The following is a 23,662-nucleotide window of genomic DNA, read 5'->3' as shown; positions in this document are numbered from 1 at the left end:
TAAGCTGTGCGGGGACGGGGTCCAGGGCAGGGACAGCGAGGAGCACGGCATGCCGGCTAGATAGGGCCGTGCTCCTCGCTGTCCCTGCCCTGGATTCCTCCCCTGGCACCAGCCACCCTCCCCCTTCTCCCATCCAGCAGGGAAATATTTTCCATACGTGTCAGCTATTAGCACCAGCCGAGGCAGCAGCAAGTGCCTGGCGACGCTGTCCAGGCGGCCGGGGCACCCTCCCGCGGGGCGGCCGGCTCGCGCCCGGCGCGGCCCCGGGAAACCCCCCGTCTTCCAGGCCCCCGGGACGGCGAGGAAGAGGAGGGTGACTCACATGTAATGAAGTAATCCTGCTGTCTTTTGAATTCCAGGCCCATGTAGTTGGGGCTGAACTCCTGAAACTTGATAGTGAAGCGGATCTCCTGCTCGGGCCGATTGCAAGTCACCAGCACGTTGGGATCCATGACGGTGCTGCAGGCATCTGCCTGGTCCTTCCTCACCAGGTACAGCTTGTAATATTCGTAAGGCTTGGACGGCTCCGCCTTGGGGCAGATAATGTCCAGTTTATCCCCAATCTCCGGGTAGATGACCAGCCCTTTCCCCGTCATGAACCTGGAAGGAGAGGAGAGGGCAAGACGTTAGTTGTGCACGCATGCAAACGCGGCAGCAGAGCTGTGCGGGCAGCAACCACACAGGTCGCGCAACACCCCCACGTTTCACCCCGCGCCGAACCCCGATTTTGTGCTACCCGACTTCACACGATTTGTTTCGGGCAGAAACTCTGTTTTTCCTCCACAAAATGTTTTTTGACACAGGAAGAAAGCTCTTCTCTTCCTCCACCATCACTGGATGCACAAGGGGCCGGCGCAGGCTGCAGATCAGCAGAAAAAGGGGCTCCCTTGATTCATGCCTGCTCCCCAACCTTCCTGCTGCTACGAAGGTGATCACCTTCCCCAGGCCCACGCCTGGAACCAACCCGAGCTAGCAGGCACACGGGCCTGCGAGGGAATCGCATCTTCCCACTGCCATCCTCACTAAAACCGGCTGCCGCAACCTGGGCTCTTGGGTAACCACACCGCTCCGCCCAAGCTGCCATGCTTGACACCTAGGTCACGGGCCTCCCGCAGCGACAGGAGATGACTTGGCACAGGGAGAAGTCCTGACAACCCAAGGGTGGGGAGGGATCCCATCCACACCCCAGTTACCCGTAGGATTCCTGTCCTTAAATGGAAAGGGAAAGAAAGTATCTAGCAGGACAACTTTTACCAACACAGAGGTTGCCGCAGCTCAACGGTATGCCCAGGAGCGTGGGAGGACCGGATGGAGAAGAGCAAGGAGGGATGAAAGCTATTTGGGGCTGGAAGGCAGGGCATTACTAAGGGAAGGGAAGGAAGGCAATATGTTGATAATTACATTCAGATTTCATTATTGTAGAGCAACACTGATATTTTTTCAGTGAGACATAGAGAATTGGGGCAACAAAGAGGAAAGTGGCAGAGTATCTACTTTGATGTAAGCAATGTAACGCACTCTTGAGGCAAGACAGGGTGGGAATGGATGTTACTGCAAAGTTATCTCTGCTGCAGCTCTCTGACATAATTTGGGCACTGTGAAGACTGAAGAGTGCGTGCCCCAACAGGCTGTACAGCTATGGCTCTCCTCCTCCTCCTCCTCCTCCTCCCTCAGACGTTCCCAGTCCCCACATCACCCCGCTCCAACAGTAACCACGCTCAGCTCTTGGGGAGCAGAGCCACCGGGTCCTCTTCTCCCCAGGGGCAGCTGCGCAGGCTGAGACTACAGGCACCAAGGAAACAAGACCAAACACACAAGACCAACCTGCTCCGTGGCTCTCGCACAAGTCTTAGCAAGAAGCCAAGGAGCTGAAACCAGAGCCCAGGCAGCCCAGGCTTCAGGCCTCTCGTTGCACGAGCTCCAGATTTACGCAGCAGGCTCCAAGACGACAGGCACGGGAGGTGGGGCCCAAGCCCACGCACACCCTGATGCCCTGGGCAAGGACTCTAAGGTTCGGGCTAAGCTGTAGTACGGGAAGAGGCAGCCAGCACAGACATCACCCGCACCTCTCCTCCAGCCCAGTGGGTCAGAGTGGAGCAGCCCTAGCTCTTGCCCCCAGCCAGCTCAGCAAGATGAAGCAAGACACAGGGACGGCAGGTAACGCTGCCTTCATCCACACCACTCCAGACTCGGGAGTTCAATTCAGATACGTTATCTGCCCAGTCCTTCCTGCCAGGTCACCTGCAGCAGGAGCCACGACTCAGCCGCAAGCGCGAGCAGGGACCTGTCAGCCACGGCCCCGAGGGCACCGCTCAGGTCCGAAGGAAGCCACCGCCTCCGCCGGGCTCCAGGCTGGGAGGGGAATAGGATCTTTCCCGTTTCGATACCAGCAGCACGTACCAGCTCAGTAGCTGCACCTTGGCCATGTAAGCTTGCGGGAAGTAATTAAGTTTCATAAAAGTCACGACTTTGGGAACAAGGCTATACAGTAACCTCATAAAAGAGCAGGAGACTTAACTCCTGAGCGACCGAGCTCTTGGCCTGCGAAGACCGAACTCCGAGAACAATGGGAAGCAGCAAAACGACTTCATTGCGCTCATTTGCAGCCGCTCGCACAGCGCGCGATGCAGCCCCGCTCCTGCCCAGCGCTTCTGGCGGATGAGCCGCGCTCTGCCTCTACGCTACCAACTAGGTCACCTGGCCGTTTGCCAAAACACCGTTTCCAAAGCGTTACACGCAATAAAGGCTTCCCCCACCCACGACCTGAGCCCTGACGCAATCGCCGGAGAGGTTGGGCAGGAGAGGCAGAGAAGCCCCTGCCCCTCCCTGCGCTCGCTCACCGTCCCCGCCCTGAGAGAGGCCACAGACACGCCGCACAGGCGAACGCTTGCACGCTCGCTCACGGGTTCCCACCCCGAGAGGCGGCCGAATCCCACGTTCGTTGCTCCACAGTCGGGCTGAGTCAGACGTTTTCTGGCAGAGAACTCCCAAGTGACTCAAATTCCCTCCTCGGCCTCCGCTGGCTCCCTCCTGCCCGAGGGAGGCCAAAGAGGAAGCCGCAAGCGAGCAAAGCAGATGTCTCGCGATTCCCGGGCGAGCAAAGGAAGCTCCCATCCACCTCCCATCTCAACGCCGCGAGAGCCATCGCAGCTGCTCTGGCCAACGGGGCATCTCCAACCATCGCAAACCTATCGGTCCACATGACGCCAACCAGCGTTCACGGCATAATAGTCCGTGTGGTCCTGGATAAGGCCAGGTTGATTTTTAAGCATAGGAGGACTGGAAAAACATGGGGTTGGGAGGGAACATAAAGCAGTCACAGGAACACAGCTGGGAACATCCAAACACTATATCCTGTTGGCACTTCTTAATCTTGTATGATTCAGAACCAAGGTCTGTGTGTGTTCTATTTATTTTGAGGAGAAAATTATAAACCAATTTTCTTCTATGAACATTTAGCCTTAACTTCACAAGCACACAGTTTTTCTTGCCTGGGAATTAGCCCAGGAGCATTTTTCAAATTTCATACGTGAGCTTCAAGCAAGAAACAGCTATCAGCCGAGGCACGCAGCCCTTCTCACGACACGCAGACACCCAGCTCCAAGGGGGGGTTTTGGATACGCTCTTACGCTTTCAACTTCAGGAGCAGCCTTCCCAGTTCTGCCCACAGCCCACTCTCCCGGTAGGACACGCTGATTAGGAGGACGAGGCTGGTATCTGCTTTGCATCACTGACCACCGCAGCCTCGACAACGCGCACCCTCCAGCCGCGGCTTCCTGCCAGCAGCATTCCTGCGCACACATCCACCCTTTGTCCTCCAGTTCCCTGATTCCTTCTCCTCCATTTCCCCCTCGCTGCACTCCCTCTTCTCTAAAAGTAGGGCCATTTCTGAGCTAAAAGGGTGTACGGCATCAGCAACGATAAGAGACTCCTGAAGTGTTCGCCGTCAAAGTATCTTGCATTGCTCTTTGAACTCTTCACCATACATCACGATTTTTTGCCCCAAATTTTGTTTCATCACTAGCAATGGCTTGTGACCACCATCCTACAGGAGACTGAACACGGTCCCCGTCACCAAAGAGGACGCTTCTCCAGGAACAGAAGAGGGAGGTGGAAAACATCCGTCACGACAGCAGCAGAGAAAAGGCAGCATCCAAACACTTCCAGAAGCAGCCTGCGTACACCACCAGCACGTTTTAATGTACGGGAAATTTCGATTCAGAGGGACCACTGAAGGCAAAAAAAAATTACGCTCTGACACAAGGTGACTTGTCTTTACAAGGACACATCTTCAAATTAATGTTAACTGGAAAGAATGAACAGATCTACTTCCAAATTAATCAGGAAATTCATTGTGCCCTAGGAGCACACGCGCAGTTCGGGGAAGGATCTGCTCTGTTCTTCGCATATAACAAAGGAGCTGATTTCCCTGCTTTAAGGGCGGGGAGGGGGGAATCAAAACGCAATTCAGCCTTAACGAGGAAGCTGTGCCTGGCACCTGCATGCTGAAGCACTTCGGGGCACAGTTTGATGCACGACTTAAATCAGGATACGGCAGACCGGCAGAGCATCGGGAAGGGGGGCGGCTGCTGCTTGAAGTAATAACCTGCTTAAACACCCATTTCAGACGGCTCCGGCAAGCGCAAGCCGGCTCCCGAGGTGCGAGCGAGCCGCTGACAGAGCCTGACCCCGAGAGGGCAGCGAGCCCCCGGAGCCTCTCCTGCCCCGGCGCTGCTGGGACTGGGAGGGACTGGGAGGGACTGGGAGGGCACGCGGGGCCGCGAGTGCCCCCTGGCTGCCCCCCCCGTGCATGCGGGGCCGCCGGACCCTTTCCTAGCGGCCGGGCGCTCGCGGACGCGGCGCGAGGGAGACGCAGGAGCCGGTCCCCAGGGCTCCTTGCAGGCAAAGCTGGCGCCCAGCGAGAAGGGACCCAGCACCCGCAGCGCCCGGCGCCTCTCGCTGCGAGTCCCCCCTTGCACCGCTGGCAGACGGCACCCTCCAGCGCCCCGAGGGAGCCTGCGGACCACCGAGGTCGGCGGGGACCTCTGCAGAGCATCTCGTCCAGCCGCCCGCTCAAGCAGGGTCGCCTAGAGCACGTTGCCAGCACGGTGTCCAGATGGCTTCTGAGCACCTCCAAGCCACCTGGCTCCAGCCTGGCAGGCCGCTCGCTTGCTCTTACTCCTAAGACCGCAGGAGCAAGTAGCGTCACACAAATTTTTCAGCAATCTTTTGCAAGACGAGTGCAGCATTTTCTGGCTATTTCTGCTTACGCAGGTCCTCCCACCAAGGTCTTCTTCAACCGCAATGGGGTCTCTTTAAAGGAGGAGACCACGTTGTGGAACTGCCGTACAGACACCAGCTCTCCATTTGCAGCATCCTTCATCTCGGAATCCTTCCAAAGGTGAACACCAACACTCAGCACACGGGGAAAGAGCAGCAGAGCTGGCAGTTTACCTGCACCCGCAGTGACCAGCCTCCCTGGCAGCAGCGGGGCCGCGGGAAGAGCGCAGACGCAGAGGACCGCTTTGCCGGCGCTGAAGGCAGGTGACGAGAGCAGCAACCTCCTGCGACGCGGCCGGAGGGAGGTTCGAACCCACGAACCGAACGAGGGCAGAACGCAAGGAGGGCTGCGGCGTCCTGCCTTCCCCCCCGTCCGCACGCACCTCGGCGCGGACACTCGCTGACCACCTACCACCTCCAGTCACCACCACCGCGAGCAACGCGGCCCCAGCCTGTCGGGTGCTGCTTGTGCAGCCCCTCGGACCCTTTTTGGGGCCAAACTTGCTTAAGAGCCCGTGAAAGCACGGGGTGCTGCACAAACAGACCTGCTTCCACCCTCAGGTTTTAAGGCTTTAACTGAAACAGTCCAAGTCACTGCAAAAACAGGCAGGCACTTAAAACCCCTGAGAATCAGGAACCGCGCTCTGCTCGGCCAGCCCTCCTTTTTATCGGGAAAATCTCGAGATGGAGCCTCGCAACCCCAAGAGAGGGCTAAGAAACCTCCTCACCCCCAGGGTCTCGCGCTGCGAGGGGGGCTCGGGGCAGGAGGCTGCCCGGCTTGCTGGAGCGCGGCCTCCACCCACGGCAGCTCCGGCCGCTTGAAGCCCCTAGAGATGGTTTTCGGGCAGCCCTGGTAACAGGGCAGAGCCTCCCGCGGAGGCCGGGCCGTGCCGAGCCTCCCCACTGGCCTCCCCGCCGCCCGCAGAGGCCGGCCCGGCGCGGGGCGCCCCGCGCACAGAAGCCTGTTTGCTTAGCGAATTCCTCGCTCTGCAGGTTCCTCGGGAGCTATCGGGTGGCAGCGTCCAATTTCCTCATTGTTTCGGGAGGTGTTTTCTGATGGGAAAGGTGAAAAGGGTATTTGTGAGCCTTGTAAACCGATTCCTCCGAGTTGGGTAAACAAGGAGAGCTCTGTTGGCAGCGGGCCTCTGGGAGCCGGAGATGCCTGAGCGGAGAAACTTAAATTAAAGCGCAGCCTTTCCCCGCGGCGCTGCCCCCAGGGAGCCCCGAGGCCCCGGCGGTGCGGGGGAGCCGGCCCGGGGGCTGCCGTGCTCCGGCAGCCTGCCTTTGCGACCCCCCGGCTGCGCGAGCGCCCGGTGTCGGGCTTCGCCGCGGCTGGCCTGGCATCGCCGAGGCCATGCGATGGGAGAGGAACCGGGATAATCCCTCAAAATATGCAGCCGGGCTACCCGGGAGAATTAAATGATGGGTCATACCCTTTGTTTTACCGTGCTGAATCTAGGCAAGGGTTTAAGCAATTCTGATTCTGCAGCATCAGCATATTCCTAAAGCGACTTAAGATGAACCTCGCAGCGCTTGCTGCCTCCATCCTCTCAGTCCCACACCAGCCTGGGGAGCACAAACCTGCTCCTGACAGGCCCCACGTACAGAAGACAGGGAAACCTGGCGTGGAGAGAGGCAGAAAGAAGTTGCACCCTCCCAGGTAGCCGCAATGCAAGGGAGAAATACGCTCTTGCACTGGGGAACCAGAGCAAACGAGGCAGACGACACCCTCCATCAGCAGCTGAGTTCCAGCCTCAGCTTCAAAGGGAACCAGCCCTACGGGAGGCTGGAGGAGAAGGTGGGGACCGAGGCCGACCACCTGCACAAACGCAAGTCCTCTGCCCTCCAGATGTGGCCTGTATCGCACCTTCCCCACCAAGGAACTTCTCAAGCCATCGGGGTTTCCATCACACGCAGACCACAAGGGACAGCGGAGCTCGTGGCCTCGGACAAGCCGCGTGCCTGGCTCGGACGTGAGGCTTTGAACCAAGCCACGCGGGACGTCCCGTTTAACTCGTGTGAGGACCCAGGCTTGCTAAAGCTAAATAAACCCAGCAACAAGGAGTAAAAAACAAGACCATGGAAGTCAGGCTGAGCAAAAGACTTGCGTTGGGCGAGTTGCTTGTGCTGTTCCTCCGCACACGCAGGCAGCGCAGACGTCTCTCTTTGTGTGGGCAGGTACAGACTAGCAAATTAGGTCATGTTTTAAAATGCGCTAGCTAATACATTTAAAACATTAGTTTCAGACACTCACGTTGTGCAGATAAGATATCTAGCACCTTCAGAGACACTTCAGTAGTCGTTCAGCTCTTCCTTAGGGAGAACACGACCAGCAACTTGTTTGAAAATATTTTTTAAAAGAATGTGTTAACACACTTTCAAACAGCCTATCTCCCTAACCCAGACACACTGTGAATCATGTAAGCTACACGAATCTTTGGTGCAAGCACCACGTTTCCCCATGCCTGAAAAACAAAGTGCATCTTACTGCATTTCAGGCTGTGCAGAAAATAGAACAATGTTCAACAATGACCTCCTCCTTGAATAAGGTACTCTAAAGCATTAATTCTGACATACATACAAGATGACATATGCTAAACGCTGTTTTCTTCAAAGAAATCCAAAAATAACTATAGCTTACATGCAGGACATCTACTTTTAGCAGTGAGGGCTGCGCAGACGCTTGAGGCCTGGAAGAGCAATGCATTGCGAAAGGAGGACAGCAATAACCAGTTTACATATGGCATTTTCTAGTATGCAAAACCTAGGCATATTTCTAGTGTTCCAGCAGCTGAAGACAATGTTAAAATAGCTTGCTATACTAATAAAGCACATTAGCTTACTTCAGAGTTTTGTTCTTTTCGTTAGTTCTCAAAGTATGAAAAAAGAGCAAATATAAGACAGTTTATTAAGAGTGTAATAGCTGCAAACGTACAGGTGAAGAGTGCCGGACAGTCCTCGAGATTTCACGTCCTACACTACGCACAAACCACAGGATTTTCCAGCAAAGTATATCAGTGCTTTCAATTGGAAACATCAAAATCAGAAGCCACAGGAGCGTGACGGATCTACCGCAACGTCCAGACGCAGGTGACTGCCTAATACTCAATATCCTACACCATTAATATGGCTCTTGCAAGCTGCCAAAGCTCACATCGGTTATGAAACAGGCCCCACATGGCAAAAAATCAAAAACAGAAAGGAAAGAGCCAATAGTGGCATAAACCAAAAAGACTCAGTAAATAAAACTAGAAGCCTCCATGCACAAGCTCAGTGTGTTCTTCTGAAAAATGTTTCTGAGAAGTATGAGGTCTGTGAAATCTTCAGTGACGTCCAACCACACAGCCAGAAAATTAAAAGCCTTCCTCCTTCTGCCTCATTCTTATTTACTCTTCTGGAACCTAACATTAATATTTCACACAAGTTTCCACATTTAGAATACTTCCCTCTGCCCAGGACGTACAGCCAGTGGCTGAAAGAAATTAATCCTATCCCTGGAGGAATCCTCCAAAAACCTTATGCTACAGAAATGTTAAATCTCTAACTAACAAAGGCTCCCTCCAAAGCCGCTACCATAAAGCCCAGCCTTCTCCATCTTGACGAACGTTTATTTTCACCAAGTAAGATAAATCAAGGGGCTGGTAGCAAATACTGGAACCTTTCTTTAGTGGTACCTTTGCACCACTGCTGCTGTGGCATAAGTCAAACAGCACTAACAAATTTAAGAGCAAGCTACATGGGAACAATTGTACAATAAGCTATAAGCCTGATTCGAGAACATCACGTTTCCCTTTTTATGGAGAAAAGGGACAGGCTCTTCTGTGCTATAAAATAACCTGCAGGCTAAAATAGAGCTACGCTGATAGCAGTGCCCACTGGCTCAGCGGATACAAAGCCTAGCTCCGGAGCTAGCAGCTCTTGCCTTGCGACTCATTTCTTTACATCTCAAAAGCCAAGTAAAATTAACGCACAGCAATTGTGTACCTACCTAACCCCATGGCCCTCCCAATTCCAGCACACCGACGGTGCCCAGATCTGTTTCAAAGGGAGGTGCAAGAACAACGGAGCAAACTACCAGCGGGACTAGGCAGGAAAGGGGGCTTGCATGAGAAAATCATGCTCCTACCCGCTATTTCCAGAGGCCAGCTTACATGCTCCAGCAGGAAGACTTATACAACATCCTTTTGTAACTACTAGCATTATTACAATCTGATTTTTTTTTTTTTGACTCTTGTGAAATTCTTGAGGACAAAGATATCCTACGGAAGGAAGATAATTACACATTGAATAAAGAGGTTCCCTCTCTCCCCCACCTCCCATCAGTATCCGTGGCTTTCTCATTTGTTCGGTCAAGTTGTTCCTCACCGACAGAAAATGTAAATAGGAGCATGCAATTCACCACAGTTTCATGATCTCACTTCTTTCATGTCCCCTGCTATTATTAGTTGCCTTAAAAAAAAAAAAAAAAGCCCTCAATCTTTTTTTCCTGCTAATCTGTGTATAATTATTTTCATTGCCCTGCTACAGACCTCTTCTATTTCTGCTATATCCCTTTTGAGATGAGGCGATCAGAACAGAATGCAGCAATTTCAGGTAAGTCTTTCTTGAAAAAGCCTAATATCTCATTCACTCTTTTGGCCTCAGCTGCTCAAAGAGATATTTTTCAGCTATTCATAACAGCAGCTTACAGCTTCTCCCACAGGAGCTCCAGCTAATCTCAGGTCTGCGTGCATGAATGATTAGGACAGTTGCTATGCATGTGCGTTACCTTGCTCTTGTCTTCTGCACGTTTCACCTGCTGCCGTGTCACCCAGTCTCCCAAACCCACCTTCACTTCTGCAGTTTCTGCCTTCACAACTGCTCGCTCTTTCCTCCAGGTCATAAAGGCATCGACATAGGAAGGATACAGTCATCCTGAATAATAACCATAATTGACTATTTCACCTCTCTACCCCTTCTTTAGTCAATTCACGTCCTAAGACAAATCTCATCTCCTCAGACTTTACTTAGTAGATTCCTGGGAGACATTTCATGAAATTTGCATTTTAGCCCGAGATTCACATGCAGAAAGTTAGCTCTTCCCCCTAGTTTCCTTCCTTCACCAAAACTTATGACAGTTAGTTCCTACTCTACCACACGTACATAGCAAACTAATCTTCATGGCCAATTTCATCAAATTATTTACCTGGTTCTAAAGTAATGCGCATTGGTCTATAATTCTCAGGATCATTCCTAATACCTTTAATGGTAAACACAATATTGGCTACCTGCCAACCACTGATACAGCATTTGATTTTAATGACGGATTACGTCTTGTTAGCAGCTCAGCCACTTAAGGGTAAGTGCAGTCAGTCCTTGGATGAATACCACCTGGTCCCTCTGACTGGCAGCTTAATCCAGAACAGTGTTCGACGACCCTTTTCTGATCACCATGTTTGACAGCACCTCATCATCTTTCAGCACAAAGGCAGGTAAAACGAGGAATGTAGTTTTTTGGCAATATTATTCCTATGGTCCCTTTACTCCCCATGGCCCTGTTGGCCTCAGCAGCTTCCCATTTCAGAACAACGGTGGTAACAATATCTACCCACGCAACTAGTCCTCTCAGTCTTGCAAGAACTTGGAAGATAAAATAAAAAGTGCACCAGCTGGGACTGTATGAACAGAATCGCCATTCTTGAGTTAAACTGCTTGAAGGCTGTAATGTTTTTGCCTCTCTTCCCACTTTCCCCATCCTGCTGAGGGGACATACTCCCTCCACGCACTTCAGTGGCTGGCTGAGCCCAGCTACCCGCTTAGCTTGTATCCTCACATCCATCTTCGTCAGTTTTTCCTTCCACAGATAGTTTATCTCCATCCCTCAGTCCCACACAAGTTAATGTCCCCACAACCCAACCCAAGCTGCAGCTCCGCTCGGCAGGCGACCCTGTGCTTGCGGCAATCGCCTGAATATTCATCAGCATCATTAGCATAACCACAGGGCCTTGGGAATGCACCCCTTGAGGGACAGCAGCAATGCTGGGAGGAGGAGGAGGAGGAGGAGGTCGACTCAGACCCCCCTGGGTTTCATGCCCAGCTTCATAAACACTAATCTGGGCTGCAGATGTCAATAAAGACAGAGGGGAAACCTCACGCGCCGGGACCCGGCCGTTAACGGCACGAGGGACGACGGAGCCGGCGGCGTTCCCAGAGCCACCCACCGTTGGTGGCAAAATGTCCTGCAAGGAGGGACCGGGAGCGCGGCGAGCTCTGCGGAGGGAGGACACGCGCCTGCCCGTGCTCGTAAGGGGTGGCATGGTGCAAGCTCCGTGTTACACGGGCAGAAAGGCGCCATTTGCACGTTTCGCGGCGCCTCGCCGCGCGGCTCGGAGCCGTTTGCTTGACAGCGGCTTCCCGCTGCAAGACGGGGCTGACTCCTGCTCTCGCTGCTGGAGCGCTGAGTGTCCTAGGTGCAGAGTGCTTTGTAAGGACAGCGTTATCACGTTAAGAAAATAAATAGATAACTCGTGAAAGCGCGGAGAGGGCGGCGACGCTGGGGGGGCAGGGCTGGGACAGAAGAGCTCTGCTAGCCCAGCCGGGGGGTTGCAGTGGGACAGGAGGACACTTTGCCCCGTTCCCCTCCCTCGCCACGGCAGGAGCAGCTCCTCGGCACCGCGCTGCTCCCACCAGCCCGTCCCCATCCCCTCGCCGGGAGGTTTCGGGGGTCGCATCGCCCGCGGTCCTTGCGGGCTGCCACCTCCTTGGTGGGTCGGAGAGACCCCCGGGCCGAGGGGCCGGCGGGGGTGTGGGAACCGCCGAGCGAAGCCCCCACAGGGCCGCGCGGCCTTCAACGAAATCGGGTGAAACCCGGCCCGGCGCAGGGCCGCGGCCCCCGTTAACGGAGCGGGAGCCGCGACTCGAGGGCTTTTGTCGCCGTCCTCCTCGCTCCTTCCACTCGACCGGGCCCCCTTCCCCCCTCCCGCCCGCCGGACACGCTTTAAGGCCGTTTCTCCACGTTTCAGGTTTAATGAGGCCCATTCAGCCCTCCCAAAGACAAAAGGCCCTTCTCGTTGGGGAACGGATTTACACGACGCATCAGTGAGGCAGAAACGGGTCGCCATGGCGACGCGGCTCCCTCCCGCCCGGCTGCCATTTTGTGCTGCCTGGCGCCGGCAGCGCCGGGGCCCCCCGCCTCGCCCCCAAACGCCGGCGAGGGGCACCGGGCCCCCCCCAAGGGTCTCCTGCTCCCTCTCGCCCTCCGGCAGCGGCGAGGAGGCTCCTGCCCACGCGGGTCCCGTTTTTCGGAGGGCCCCCGGTGGGGGCTCGTTCCTTCCCGGAGCAAGGAGCAAGTCCCATGGACACCTTTGCCGGGGTGGGACAGCCCGCGAGGAGCAGGAGACCCAACATCTCAGGGAGACCCTTCCACCGCGGACACGCGCTTTCCAGCGTAGGAAACCCCCCGTCTCTCGCAGCCCCCAAACGCAGGAGTGCCAGCGACCCTGCTCGGGGGTCTCTCGCCTCGGCAACACCAGCGTTTGGGGCAGGACAGCATCCCCCCAACATCCACCGTCGAGGCAGAGCGCTACCGCCGAAGGGCAGCCGCAGAGCCGCGCGGCGAGGCCGAAATCCCGCCGTCCCCTTTTGGCACCGGTACTCGCTTGCCTCCCTCCCGGTAGGCTCGTATCAGCAAGGCGAAGCGCAGCTTGCAACCCTGAAGTCAGATCTCCCGGCGAACCAAGCCAAAACCCTGCTGCTCTTGAGACTAGCCAGGCGATTGGAGGAGTTGGACACCCACGAGACCTGTCCACACCTGGAAGCTAATTCACATCCAGAGTGGATATAAATTATAAAGACACACAACAGCTATCCCTAAATTGCTGCAGGTATCACTCATATTCAGAGCCAAAAATGCTTCATTCCAGGTCAGTTTAATCCACTTGAGAAGCAATTTGGAATTGACTGGATGCAGCACTCCAAAGTCACCACAATATATATGGATCCCGGCAAACAGCATCAAGTGGAGTTTAAAGCCAGCACTAACTCAGCCAAAATCAGCAGCTATATTTAACCTGCGCATTCCTTCGGAGGGAAGCAGAAGTTGGTATGCACTTGAGCCCGCCGGCAGCGAACAAATCAGAGGGCCGGTGGACGGGGGACGCATGCCACAGCTCTGCTAAAACCATTAGCCGAGAACTATGAGAGATCCACATCTCGGGCTGAACTTTGTCAGCTCTGCTCAAGCACTGCAGGAGCCGGTCCGTCCACCCCCCTTCCCAAGAGCAGACATTTTCTTAGATGAACTTAGAAGCTACTTAAGTAAATGTTTCTCCAATATATGTAATCCCTTGCAAGTTCTGCACCAATGACTGATTGGAGTTTATCATCAAACCAAAGTTAAAATGTAAGCAGAAGTTGAGTAAACACCAGCTGCAGGAGAAAAATAAAACAAAAAAAACCCCCTAATACTTCCCAGAAAGAGGTTTTAACATTAAACATGGGGGAAAGTGCTGGGGTAATCCAGATCGGCAGATAGCGCAGGGATCGGGTTTCCAGGAGGCAGCCGCCACTCGGCCCCGCAGCCGCAGAGGAACAAAAGCGCAGATGCTCGCCCGGTGCTGCCCGGTGAACGCGCCGCGCAGCCTCCGCCGCAGCCGCAGCCCCTTCCCCAGCGCCGCACTCGGACCCCCGCCCTCCCCCTGCGCAGAGAGGCCGAGCAAGGCAGCTCAAATACCTTTTTGTCGGGCAAGGCAGGCGGAGGGGCCCCGGGTCGCCGCAACCCCTCCCTCACCTAGACGCTCCGCTCCCACCGCTGCCCACGTTGCAGCCCTCGCTACCACCCTCACCCTCGGGTCGGTCTTTGTTCAAAGACCATCTCCAACCCTCCCTTAAACGGGAGCCAGAAATCCCATGCATTTCTCCGCAGGAAAGACAGCGGCTGTCCTTTTCTGCAACGCCAAGAGACCTCTCCGACCCCTCCAAAGGTCTAACAACAATAAGCCTCATATTCAGGGACTCAAAACATAACTCTACCCAGCTTTAACCACTTAAGACCAAGCAGCATCTTGCTTACCCAGCATAAAGCTGTGTGTCCTGAGTGGGAAAACAAAAGAGATCCCATCACGGCTCCACACCCTCCGTTTCAGTTCCCAGTCTTCAGTGCCAATAATAAATTCTGTATCTTCTGCCCTCAACTGCAATTCTCTTAAACCACTGCTAGCTGTGGGATGTCCTGACAGAGGTGCTTTGAATTTGCTCTGGGCACCTCCGCAGCCCAAAACAAAAGCCACGTCCTCACCAAGAACACCTACAGACACCAAAAAGCATGATTAGAAGTGTCAAATACAAGCCAACCCAACAGGAAACCAGTCCGCCTCAGATTAAGCATGATGGACATTTTTTGCATTTCAGCAACTAGATGCGACAACAGCCTTCTAATAAATACCAACAACAGATTTGTTCAGAAGTCGCACAGTTGCTGCTATAATTCTGAAAACCAAGCACTTACAAAATGTAAACAGGAGACTGTTTTTCCCTCAGGCCCTGTTGTACCTGATAGGCAAACAAAAGACCAGACAGAACCTAGTTTAACATAGAAACACACAACTTCATAGTCTCTCTGCAATGGAAAACAAAACAGAAGATCCAGATTACCATTGCAAAACTGCAACTTGGAAAAGGGTCTGGTTTCCCCTCTTCCCAGTACACCCCCTTTCTCCTAAAAACAGGCAGCCTGATGAATCCAAACTTCACCCACTGCCATTGTCCAGCACGTTTTCATTAGAGAAGGTGCCCTTGGTCAAAAAAAGCCACCCTTCAACAAACAACGTAGTCCCTCCGATTTCCGTGCAGATTCTTTTGTTATTACTGTATCAGAAGACATGGCAGAGGAAGTCCAGATCAACTCACAGAGGTCATCAGCCAGAAAGAGCAATTCCCACAGGCTCCGGGTTTTTTCTGCCTTCCTGAGCAGGCTTTCCCGCTCAAGCGCAGCTATCTGCCTCGACTCCCCCAACGCCTGCAGATTGTGAGCTTCCAGCAGTGCTTGTGCCAAGATCATCACCAGCAGGATAAAACAAGTAGGATAGGGGTCCAGTGGTCTTAACATAAAGAATGCTAAAGAAAACAGCTTGGCAATCTAGGCTTCAGAGTTTGGGAGGGTTGCTAAGGCGAAGGAGAGTTGCAACAGCCACCCAAGTAGCTGGCAGGCTGCACTGGTGCCAGCCGCACCTCCGAACACCTATGCCCTGCCCGCGGCCGCCGATGCTGCATGGGATCGTGCTCCCGGCCCCGCAGCCCGTGCCCTGCCTCCAGCCAGGGCTCATACCAGATGACTCACAGCAATCCTGCACAGCTGTGGGAACAGCTTTCTCCCCAGGCTGCTCAAGTAATTAAGTGCGGCAAAGATGCACGCTAACCGGAGCACACCTAAGCCTGGGAGCCCTGAAGAGACCAAAGAGAGCAACCAATAGAGATCTACGGCATTCTGGACTTCTGGTTGACTGCTGGCTGACCGCGGATGGACACTGAAGAGCCAAGTCAGACAGGGAGCCCGAGGAGAAAGCACTGGCTTCCCCCTCCGGGGCAACAATGTGCACGTCTGCTATTGCCAACCGCCTCTCCTCCTGCCCCATCCCAACCGCTACTCATCGACTGCCCACAAACATACAACGGAGGTTGGGTGGCTTCAGACCGAGGCCCACTGAGGTCAGAGTGGGCAAGAAGCGATAGTGGAGGTCACCGCAGAAACCACTGATGCCTGGGACGCGTTGGAGGAGGGCTTCCTCCAGCTACAGAGCAGCTCCGTCCCACCCGTACCCACACTTGGCTACACTGCAGTGCTCGAGCTGGGGGACACGTGGGCTATAATTGTTTCAACAGTTGCTCTTTTAATGCAAATTGGGTGTTCATCTGATACACTCGTTTAATTTCCAGAAAAGCTGCGAAGTTGATTAGCTGTAGCTGAAACAGGACTGACCACGTGCACACTCTGCTTAGATGTCTCAAAGCTTCTGTTACGTATTATAGCCGCTTTCTAACTCCGGCCTACACAAAGGCGTTTGTCTGAAACAGCTTATTTATAACTACATACAGTTAAGCCATTCCTGCCTCTGTGAAATTGCTACGAGTGATGTCTCTCCAGTTACGGAGCGGTGAAGAAAGTCAGCCTGGAAAGAAAAGTAATGCCTGCATGTCCACTGCTAAGCTTGGGCATTCGGGGAGCTTCTCCCATCACTGGAAAAGCTCTGCACTGGGCTGTGGGCATCCCGTGATCCCTCTGCGTGGCAGAAACCGGACGGGGGAGAAACAACCCTGCCCGAGGGATACCGCCTTCGCAAGCTGCCCAGCGCCGGGACTAGGTCCGGGTACGATCAAAGGCAGAAAGACTGGACAAAAGGTGAATGTTTTCTTTTGTTCTCTCGCCCACTTGGGCTGCTCCCATGCCGACTTCTCCTCAAAGGCAAAGTTTGCTCTACAGCTCCTGGTTTATGCTGTAACAACAACTGGACAAAGGTGATGGGGACTACAAAAGAGGCTAAACTGCCCACCAAATCAATATCACAAGATAATATCCATTTTTAGAGTGGTGCAAGAGCAGGAAACCCCAGCCAAAGCAAATCCAGCGCCGTGCCAAGGCCATTCAGAGCACTTCTCCCGAGCTTTGAAGCACGATCTCCTGCCAGATTAAAGACTTCTGTCCTGAACAGCAGAAGCAGCGAGCTGCTACCCGAAAGCAAGCAAAGCAGCATTCAGGCGGCACTTCCTTCGCACGGCAAAAGGGGAGCCAGAACGTCCGCTCGGAGCTCATGCACTTGCCCACTCCTTAATGGGATGACTGCTGATCACTGCCTTTGAATGCCCGGGACAAGGAAAGCATAGAGCAAGGCTGCACAGAGCCAGTCTCTGATGTTAAAAAAAAAAAAAAAAAGAAAAAAAGAAAAAAAAAAAGAAAAAAGCCTAAAACAGGCTTGTTATTCCCATCACCATGCAGCAGCCCATGTATTAAACTGTCCAAAGGACGTTGCATCGTGAACCATATAAACAAATAACATTAGTCTGAACTCGGGGGGGGGGGGGGGAAGCGGACAATTCAGGCGGTTTGGAGGAGATTTAATTGGGGCCAGATCACTCGCGCAGGCTGCTACTGCCACCTGCAGCGTTTTCAGCAACTGCTAAAGAGCAGCTCCGGCGGGACCGCGGGCTCTCGCACGGAGACTGCACCGACGCAGGCCCGGGGCGCAAAATCCCCTTCCCTCGCAAGCAAGCGCGGCGGCCTGACCCCCATCCCCGCACGGCTCCGGGCACCAGCGGAGGGGCCGGGAGACCCCCGCTCCCATCCCGGCTCTGCCCAGGATTCTGCTCCACCGGGGCAGCGAGACGCGTTCCAGCTGCAGCCGCCGCTGAACCCGAGGGGGACGCGCACGCACGCAAACACGCGCCCCTGGAAACTCATTGTTTTTGCGGCACAACAAGCAACTCCGTGACAGGAGCAAAAGGAAGGATTTTGCCAAAAAAAAAAAAAAAAAAAAAAGCCATATTTTCTCCCCTTAAAGAAATAAAGACAACCCGAGCTATCTAATTAAGGCTGTCACGCAGCGGCGGTGCGCGCCCGGCGCAGCACGTGAGCTGGCACCGGGGCTGCCGGGCCGCCCCACAAAGGAGCGGCGGGGAGCGGCCCCGGCCCCCCCGGCCCCCGCCATCAATGGGGCCCCCATGCTGCGAGTGAGGTAAGAGGCGATTCAAAGCGGGGTTTGTAAGAGGTTTTGTTTTTGGCGGGGGGGAGGGGGAGGGGACGGCGCTCGACGAGAGCTGACGGACAACCGAACAAAACCATACGGGCCCTGAATGGCGACGCGGCTCCTTAATTGGCGCGGGGACGCAGGCAGAAGTGAGACAATGAGGCGCGGGCGGCCGCGGGGCCCCGGCCGCTCGCAGAGCCGGGGAGCCCCGGGGGGAGCCGGCACCCACCTCCTCCTCCGGCGTGCGGCCGGCCGCCCCCATCCCGCACCCCCCCATCGGGTTTCTCCATCGGTGCTTTTACAGCGGTCAACAGCTGTATGCTCACGGCCTCGCTTAAGAGCGCTCCCCGCAGCAAGGGGGAAACGGGTGGGATTCGAGCCAGAGCACAGGAGAGCAGAGACACCCCCAAAACACGTCCAAGCAAACCAGAAAGCAGTGAGAAGCAGAGCATGGAGAGGCTCTTTTGGAGCTTCAGGGCTGGAGGAGACCACCTGGTCGAGGAGCGGTCCCTGCCCCCCGGCAAGCCCCACCGGCCCGGCCCGCAGAACCCGATACGGGCAGAGCTCACGCCGGGCCAGGGGGCTTCCTGCCCCCCCCCAGCACTCGAGGCTCTTCTTGCAGGAGCCCGGCCAGAAAAAACGTCCAGCAGCCAAACCCCGCTCACCACCAGGCATTTCAAAAGCTAGAATTCATCAGAAACGGCATGAACCGAAAACCCAGCGCCTGGATGCTGCAGACATGAAATGATCCGACGGAAGCGGATCAGGTTCCCCGCTCGGCTCCGTTTGTTTTTCTATTTTGCTTCGGGTTTGGGGGAGGACCAGGAACGCCCGCGCCTGGGCTCTGGCTGCGGCCCCGCTCCTTCTCCATTCATCTGCAGGATGGGGAAGGGCGGGGGGGGGACAGGTTAAAAGGGAACAAGGTTTGATCAGCGGGGTTCCCACTTCTTCTCCGACCTCTCAGAAAGGAGACGGAGGAGATTTCGCTTCCCGGTTCCAAAGCAAAGAATTACTTTGGCATGGGACGCGGCAGCGGCTGCGCGCCCACTTGGAAGGGAAGATGGCAGCGGCACCAACGCGCCGGAGGAACCCAAGAGCGGGACCTCCCAGCCAAGCCCGCTCATTGTAATGCAGATGAATCCCCGGCGAGCGGAGGGGAGCGGAGCGGAGGCACATCGCGCCCTCGACGCGGCCCCGCTGGCCCCGGCGGGGAAGCGGCTGGAGCAGAGCCCTGCTGCCGCCCCAGGGCCCCAGATCCGACGCCGAGCGCGGCGTTCGGTCATCCGATCTCCCGAAGAGCCCTGCTCCCCCCGCCCGCTGCAAATTCCGCCTGAAAAATTAAGAACTGCAAACAAACGGGCGGGGAGATGGGGTTACACCGTGGTTAGTCGCTTCGGGCAAGAGGAGCCCGTTTGCTCCGCGGGGCTCCGTCCCCCAGCGCCGGGCACCGCCGCGCCGCAGCCCCCCTGGCTCCGGCTCGGCACGGCCTGGCGCCGGGAACGCGGCGCATCCCGAGCGCTGGGAACCGCTCCGGCATGCCCGGCAGCACGGGAGGGGCTCCGGTGACTCAGCTCCCGCTCCCGACCGCGCGGCCGCCTCGGCAGCAGCGGAGCAGCCACTCGTCTAACTTAATTTTTTTATGAGGGCTTCCACCAACGCGCAGAGGCACAAACACCAAACCCACTTGCACCCTGCCGAGCAGCAGCCACGGGGCCTCCCGCCTCGGCGAGGTTCCCGGGAAACCCCTTCCCACTGTAAGTCCATGAGACCACCCATGGGAGAGCAGGACAACGTCCGGGGTGCCACCATGGCGAGGGCTGCGGCGGTGGCCCGGGTGCCAGAGCAGCTCCCGGCAGAGCAGCCTTGTCCTCCTCCTCGTCCCACCTCGCCCAGGGAACCACCCTCGGTGCGTCAGGGCTTGTGCCTCCATCTCCCCCGGGAGAGATTCTCGGGATTCCCGGCCAGGGCTGGGCCTGGGTGACCCATGTGCCAACCACGCTCGCGAGCAGGCCCCGGGACAACCGCAACCAGGACCTGGCGTGGGGAAGCAATGCTGCGGTTTGGAAGATTCACCTCAGCATTAGGAACCAGGCACGAAGAGGAGAAAACCCTGCAAATGGTTACCCACATCTCCGTGACTCGATGCTCTTCCCCTGCACCGACAGGTCCCGCGGGTTTCGTCAGACCCTCCGGTGGTGGCTGCCAGCCTGCTCGTCAGGAACGGCGTCCCGACCGTCGCTCCCCTCCTGCCCGGTGACTAACTCCGCAGCCCTTTTGATCTCTCGACTCCCAGATGCGGCAAAACAAGTTTTGTAATTTGGGCTAAATCTGGAAGGAACATCTTCCCAGGCAGCTGTAAATCACCGTCTCGCTGAGCCCTCCTGTCATTACCGGGAACTGGCTCGACTGGAGCCTGCATTATAACTTATTAAGCCTTTCTTAACCACCCCATTACAACGAAATGCATGCATACAATAACCATAACGACCGTCCACTACGGCCATATAACAACTGCCCGAGTAACCAGGTCACACAATATTCTTAACCTCTGAATCAGCCCTATAATCCTTATACTGCACTTGGCCATCCAGGACTTTCGGCCCCACAACACAGGCTGAGTTGGATTGGTTTAGCAGAAAGAGCTAGAGATGACTCACAAGAGCTCAAAAGGGTTTTTTTTCCCATTCTTTTCTCACACACCCAAAATATGCAAGAGATCACCACAGACTGGCCAGCAAGTCCCACAAGAAAGCATAAATCCAGCCTCCGCTTTGTGTCATCCTCCTGAAAGTCACTCCGCAGGGAGGAAAACTGCCTCTTCCTCCCTAAAATCTCTTCCTAGCATTGCCCGCGTTCCTTCATTACGTTTTAGGGGTCCCATTTGGATGTAAAAGCCCCAATTTACTGCGTGTCCACAACCTGCAGCAAAGAGAAAGACCTGCATGAAGGGTTCCCCACGGGAACCGGCTGTGAACCCACCGGCCGCCCCCCAGCCCGTCCCCAGCTAAGGGACGCGCGGAGCAGCAAGCATCACTTCACACGGCAAGGGAGGCCAAGAGAGGAGCCAGCAATACACCACAGCGTCACTGTTAAACTCCTCTTCCTGAAAAAGATCTGGCTCTTGCTTTTATTTTTAGGCTAGATACATATACGGCTGAACTTTAATAAAATGTACAACCTCCTTTTGGGAATATGAGCAACAAGAGAGGAACAAGAAAGTCCATTAATTTCGCATGAGCCGCAGACTTGCCAGACCCGAAGCTTTCGGGACTCGCGCTCCTCTGTCCTCTCTGCCCATCTCCAAGGGAAGAGTCCCGGAGAACGGCGTGCCGGGAGGGAGGGAGCGCGCAGGGCCCTTCTCCGCACCCTCCTCTGCGGGAGCGGGTGCATTCAGGGCAGACCATTGTGCCCAGGCCCGCAGGAAGTGCCCTCACGTTAACATATGAATAGCTTCCCAAGCTCTACAGTGCTTAAATAGAGAAATCACTTCTCCCGTTTCAGTGCCCTGACTCTCTGGGGATTATTTTAACCAGTAACAAGGTGACCATCCCAGAACTTCGCTTTCCGTGGGCTCTCTACGGTGCTAAAACTGCAAACCTGCAATTGCACCGTCTGGCCAGACCAAACCCTGGAAGCATTCACTGCTCAGGCCCTTCTCATCACGAAACCCCAGGTCCTTTCCAACAGCCACAGTAGGGAGCAGACTGTTCCCTCCCGCCGCCCCATGCGCCTCTACCCAAAAAACCACCCCAGTACAAATTTCAGCTAAACTAAGCCTTGGCTTTCCGCCGATCAAAATGGGTCGACCAAAAGAGCTCAGCATCAAACCGCTCCGCTTGCAGAGGCACAGGTAGCGAGACCAAAGCTGCTGCAACAAGAATTCCTCCCTCGCTAACAAAAGAGCGTATCATCAAAAGGGATTTTTAAAAACAGGCTAAAGAAAGCTCACCCAAACCCAGGAGCAACCCTTTCTTTAGCAAGGCCGACACCACAAAAATCAGCTCTAGACATGTCATTAGAAGCTCCACGTACTTGCTTCCACCTCAATAACAGGCCAGACTGCAGACGAGCCGGTCTTTCTTTAAGGCAGGATTTGTGACCGCAGAAGCAAGAGGAGTCTGCTGGCCTCAGCCTTGCCGTAAGTGATTATTTCTATCAAATCACAACGGCTGAGCAAGATTCCTGGCACCATTAGGGTCAGTTTGTGTCATCTCATGTCCGAGACCAGTCTGAGGAGGGCTTTTAACAGTTTTACTGTCCAAAAAAAGGGCTGTATCAGTCCAGACACACTGGGTAGGACCATAAATCTCACCCCGCTGGCTGGCCTCTCCTCCGCCTTGCTGGGCAAATAGCAAAGGAGTCAAAAGCCACCGGTTCTCTTTGGCAGAGCCTTTTGCTATTTGCTTTAAGGGGAGAGGGCAGAAGAGAGGGTGTGAGAGAGAGGATGTGCGTGTCCTCACGCTCCAGGACAGCTCTTCTCCTGGTTACGGCCTGCCAGCATTCCCCTCCGCTTCCCCGGGAACCACGGCCCGGCCCCACGGCTAACCTAGGAGACATCCCATCCCATACCCCCAGCACCCGCGAAGCAGCTCGCCGTGGGTCAGCACCCTCAGTCCCCCACCGCGGTTGGGGACAAGATAGTCCGTCAGCCAGGAAGAGCAAAGACTCAAGACGGGAGAAGGTAACAAGGAAAAACAAGTGGAGCTCTTTGGGAAGTCCCACAGCCAGGGCCAGACACGGCTTCTCGAAGGTGGCAGCGGCAGGGATGCGCCCGCGCCGAGAGCTGCGCAATGCCGGGAAGCCGTCCTGGCCTGCGCGGCACAACCAGGGCCTCTTCCAACCATCCACCGAGGAGCACAGACGGCTCCTCCGGCTGCGGGACCGGCCATCCTGCCCAAAGCAGCACCGTTGCCATCGCAGCGCAGCTCCCGCGGTGGCCCCAGGCTGTCCCCAACGCGGGAACCGGCCCCACCGCGGGAACCGGTCCACTCTGGCCACCACGTCACCCCCAGGACGCCGCAGGGACACACGCGACAGCGGGGGCTCGCGGGTCGGCGGCACGCTCGGTTGCACGCTTCCTCAAGAGCGCTTCAAACATACCCCAAAATGCTGAACAAGGATCTCGAGCACTTAGAGCAACGGGAGCTCTGAAAGCAAACAAAGATCAAAGCCCACCTTGCTACCAACATCTGCACACACACACGCACGCGCAAAGGCAGCAAGCGTCTCGGGACACTCATCAGGAACTGAGTTGTATTTACTGTGCCTTGAAAAAACAAGCGAGCGCAGAGCTGTTGTTGAAGAACCACCCAAAGTTTTGTTCTCCAGCTCTTCGGGATGTGGCCCAGAACGGGACCGCTCCTGCTCCACGCGAAGCCTCGGATTGTGCAGTGACGGCACCCCGAACCACCGTCTCCTCCCCCCTGGGATCTGCAGCCTTCCTCCCCCTTTCAGGCTCCCTCTCGCAGCTCATGAAAGGCCCTTTTGAAGGACTCGCAGCCTCCAACAGTTCCAATTTGCATCCAATTACTCCAGATCCGTATAGAAGTCGGCAGCGAAAGGGAACCGCATTCCCCAGCCTCCCCCAGGGCAAGCGAGCCGGGGGTCCCCATCTCCAGACCCTCGACGTGAGATTCCCGCAAGCAAAGCCTTGAAGCGGGGGTCCC

At 55.5% G+C, this 23,662-nt stretch overlaps 1 protein-coding gene across 1 annotated transcript in view; it reads right to left on the bottom strand.

The window, feature by feature from the left end:
* Nucleotides 1-23,662, bottom strand: part of EFNB1 (ephrin B1) — a 70,258-nt gene that overhangs the window by 28,453 nt on the left and 18,143 nt on the right. The window contains exon 2 of the mRNA XM_064518478.1: nt 323-600. Coding sequence (XP_064374548.1) covers nt 323-600 — 278 coding nt within the window. The remainder of the gene's footprint in view (nt 1-322; nt 601-23,662) is intronic.

The sequence above is a fragment of the Dromaius novaehollandiae genome, chromosome 11 (assembly GCF_036370855.1).
Source record: "Dromaius novaehollandiae isolate bDroNov1 chromosome 11, bDroNov1.hap1, whole genome shotgun sequence".
NCBI lineage: Eukaryota > Metazoa > Chordata > Aves > Casuariiformes > Dromaiidae > Dromaius > Dromaius novaehollandiae.
This window is presented reverse-complemented; position numbering and strand designations above follow the sequence as displayed.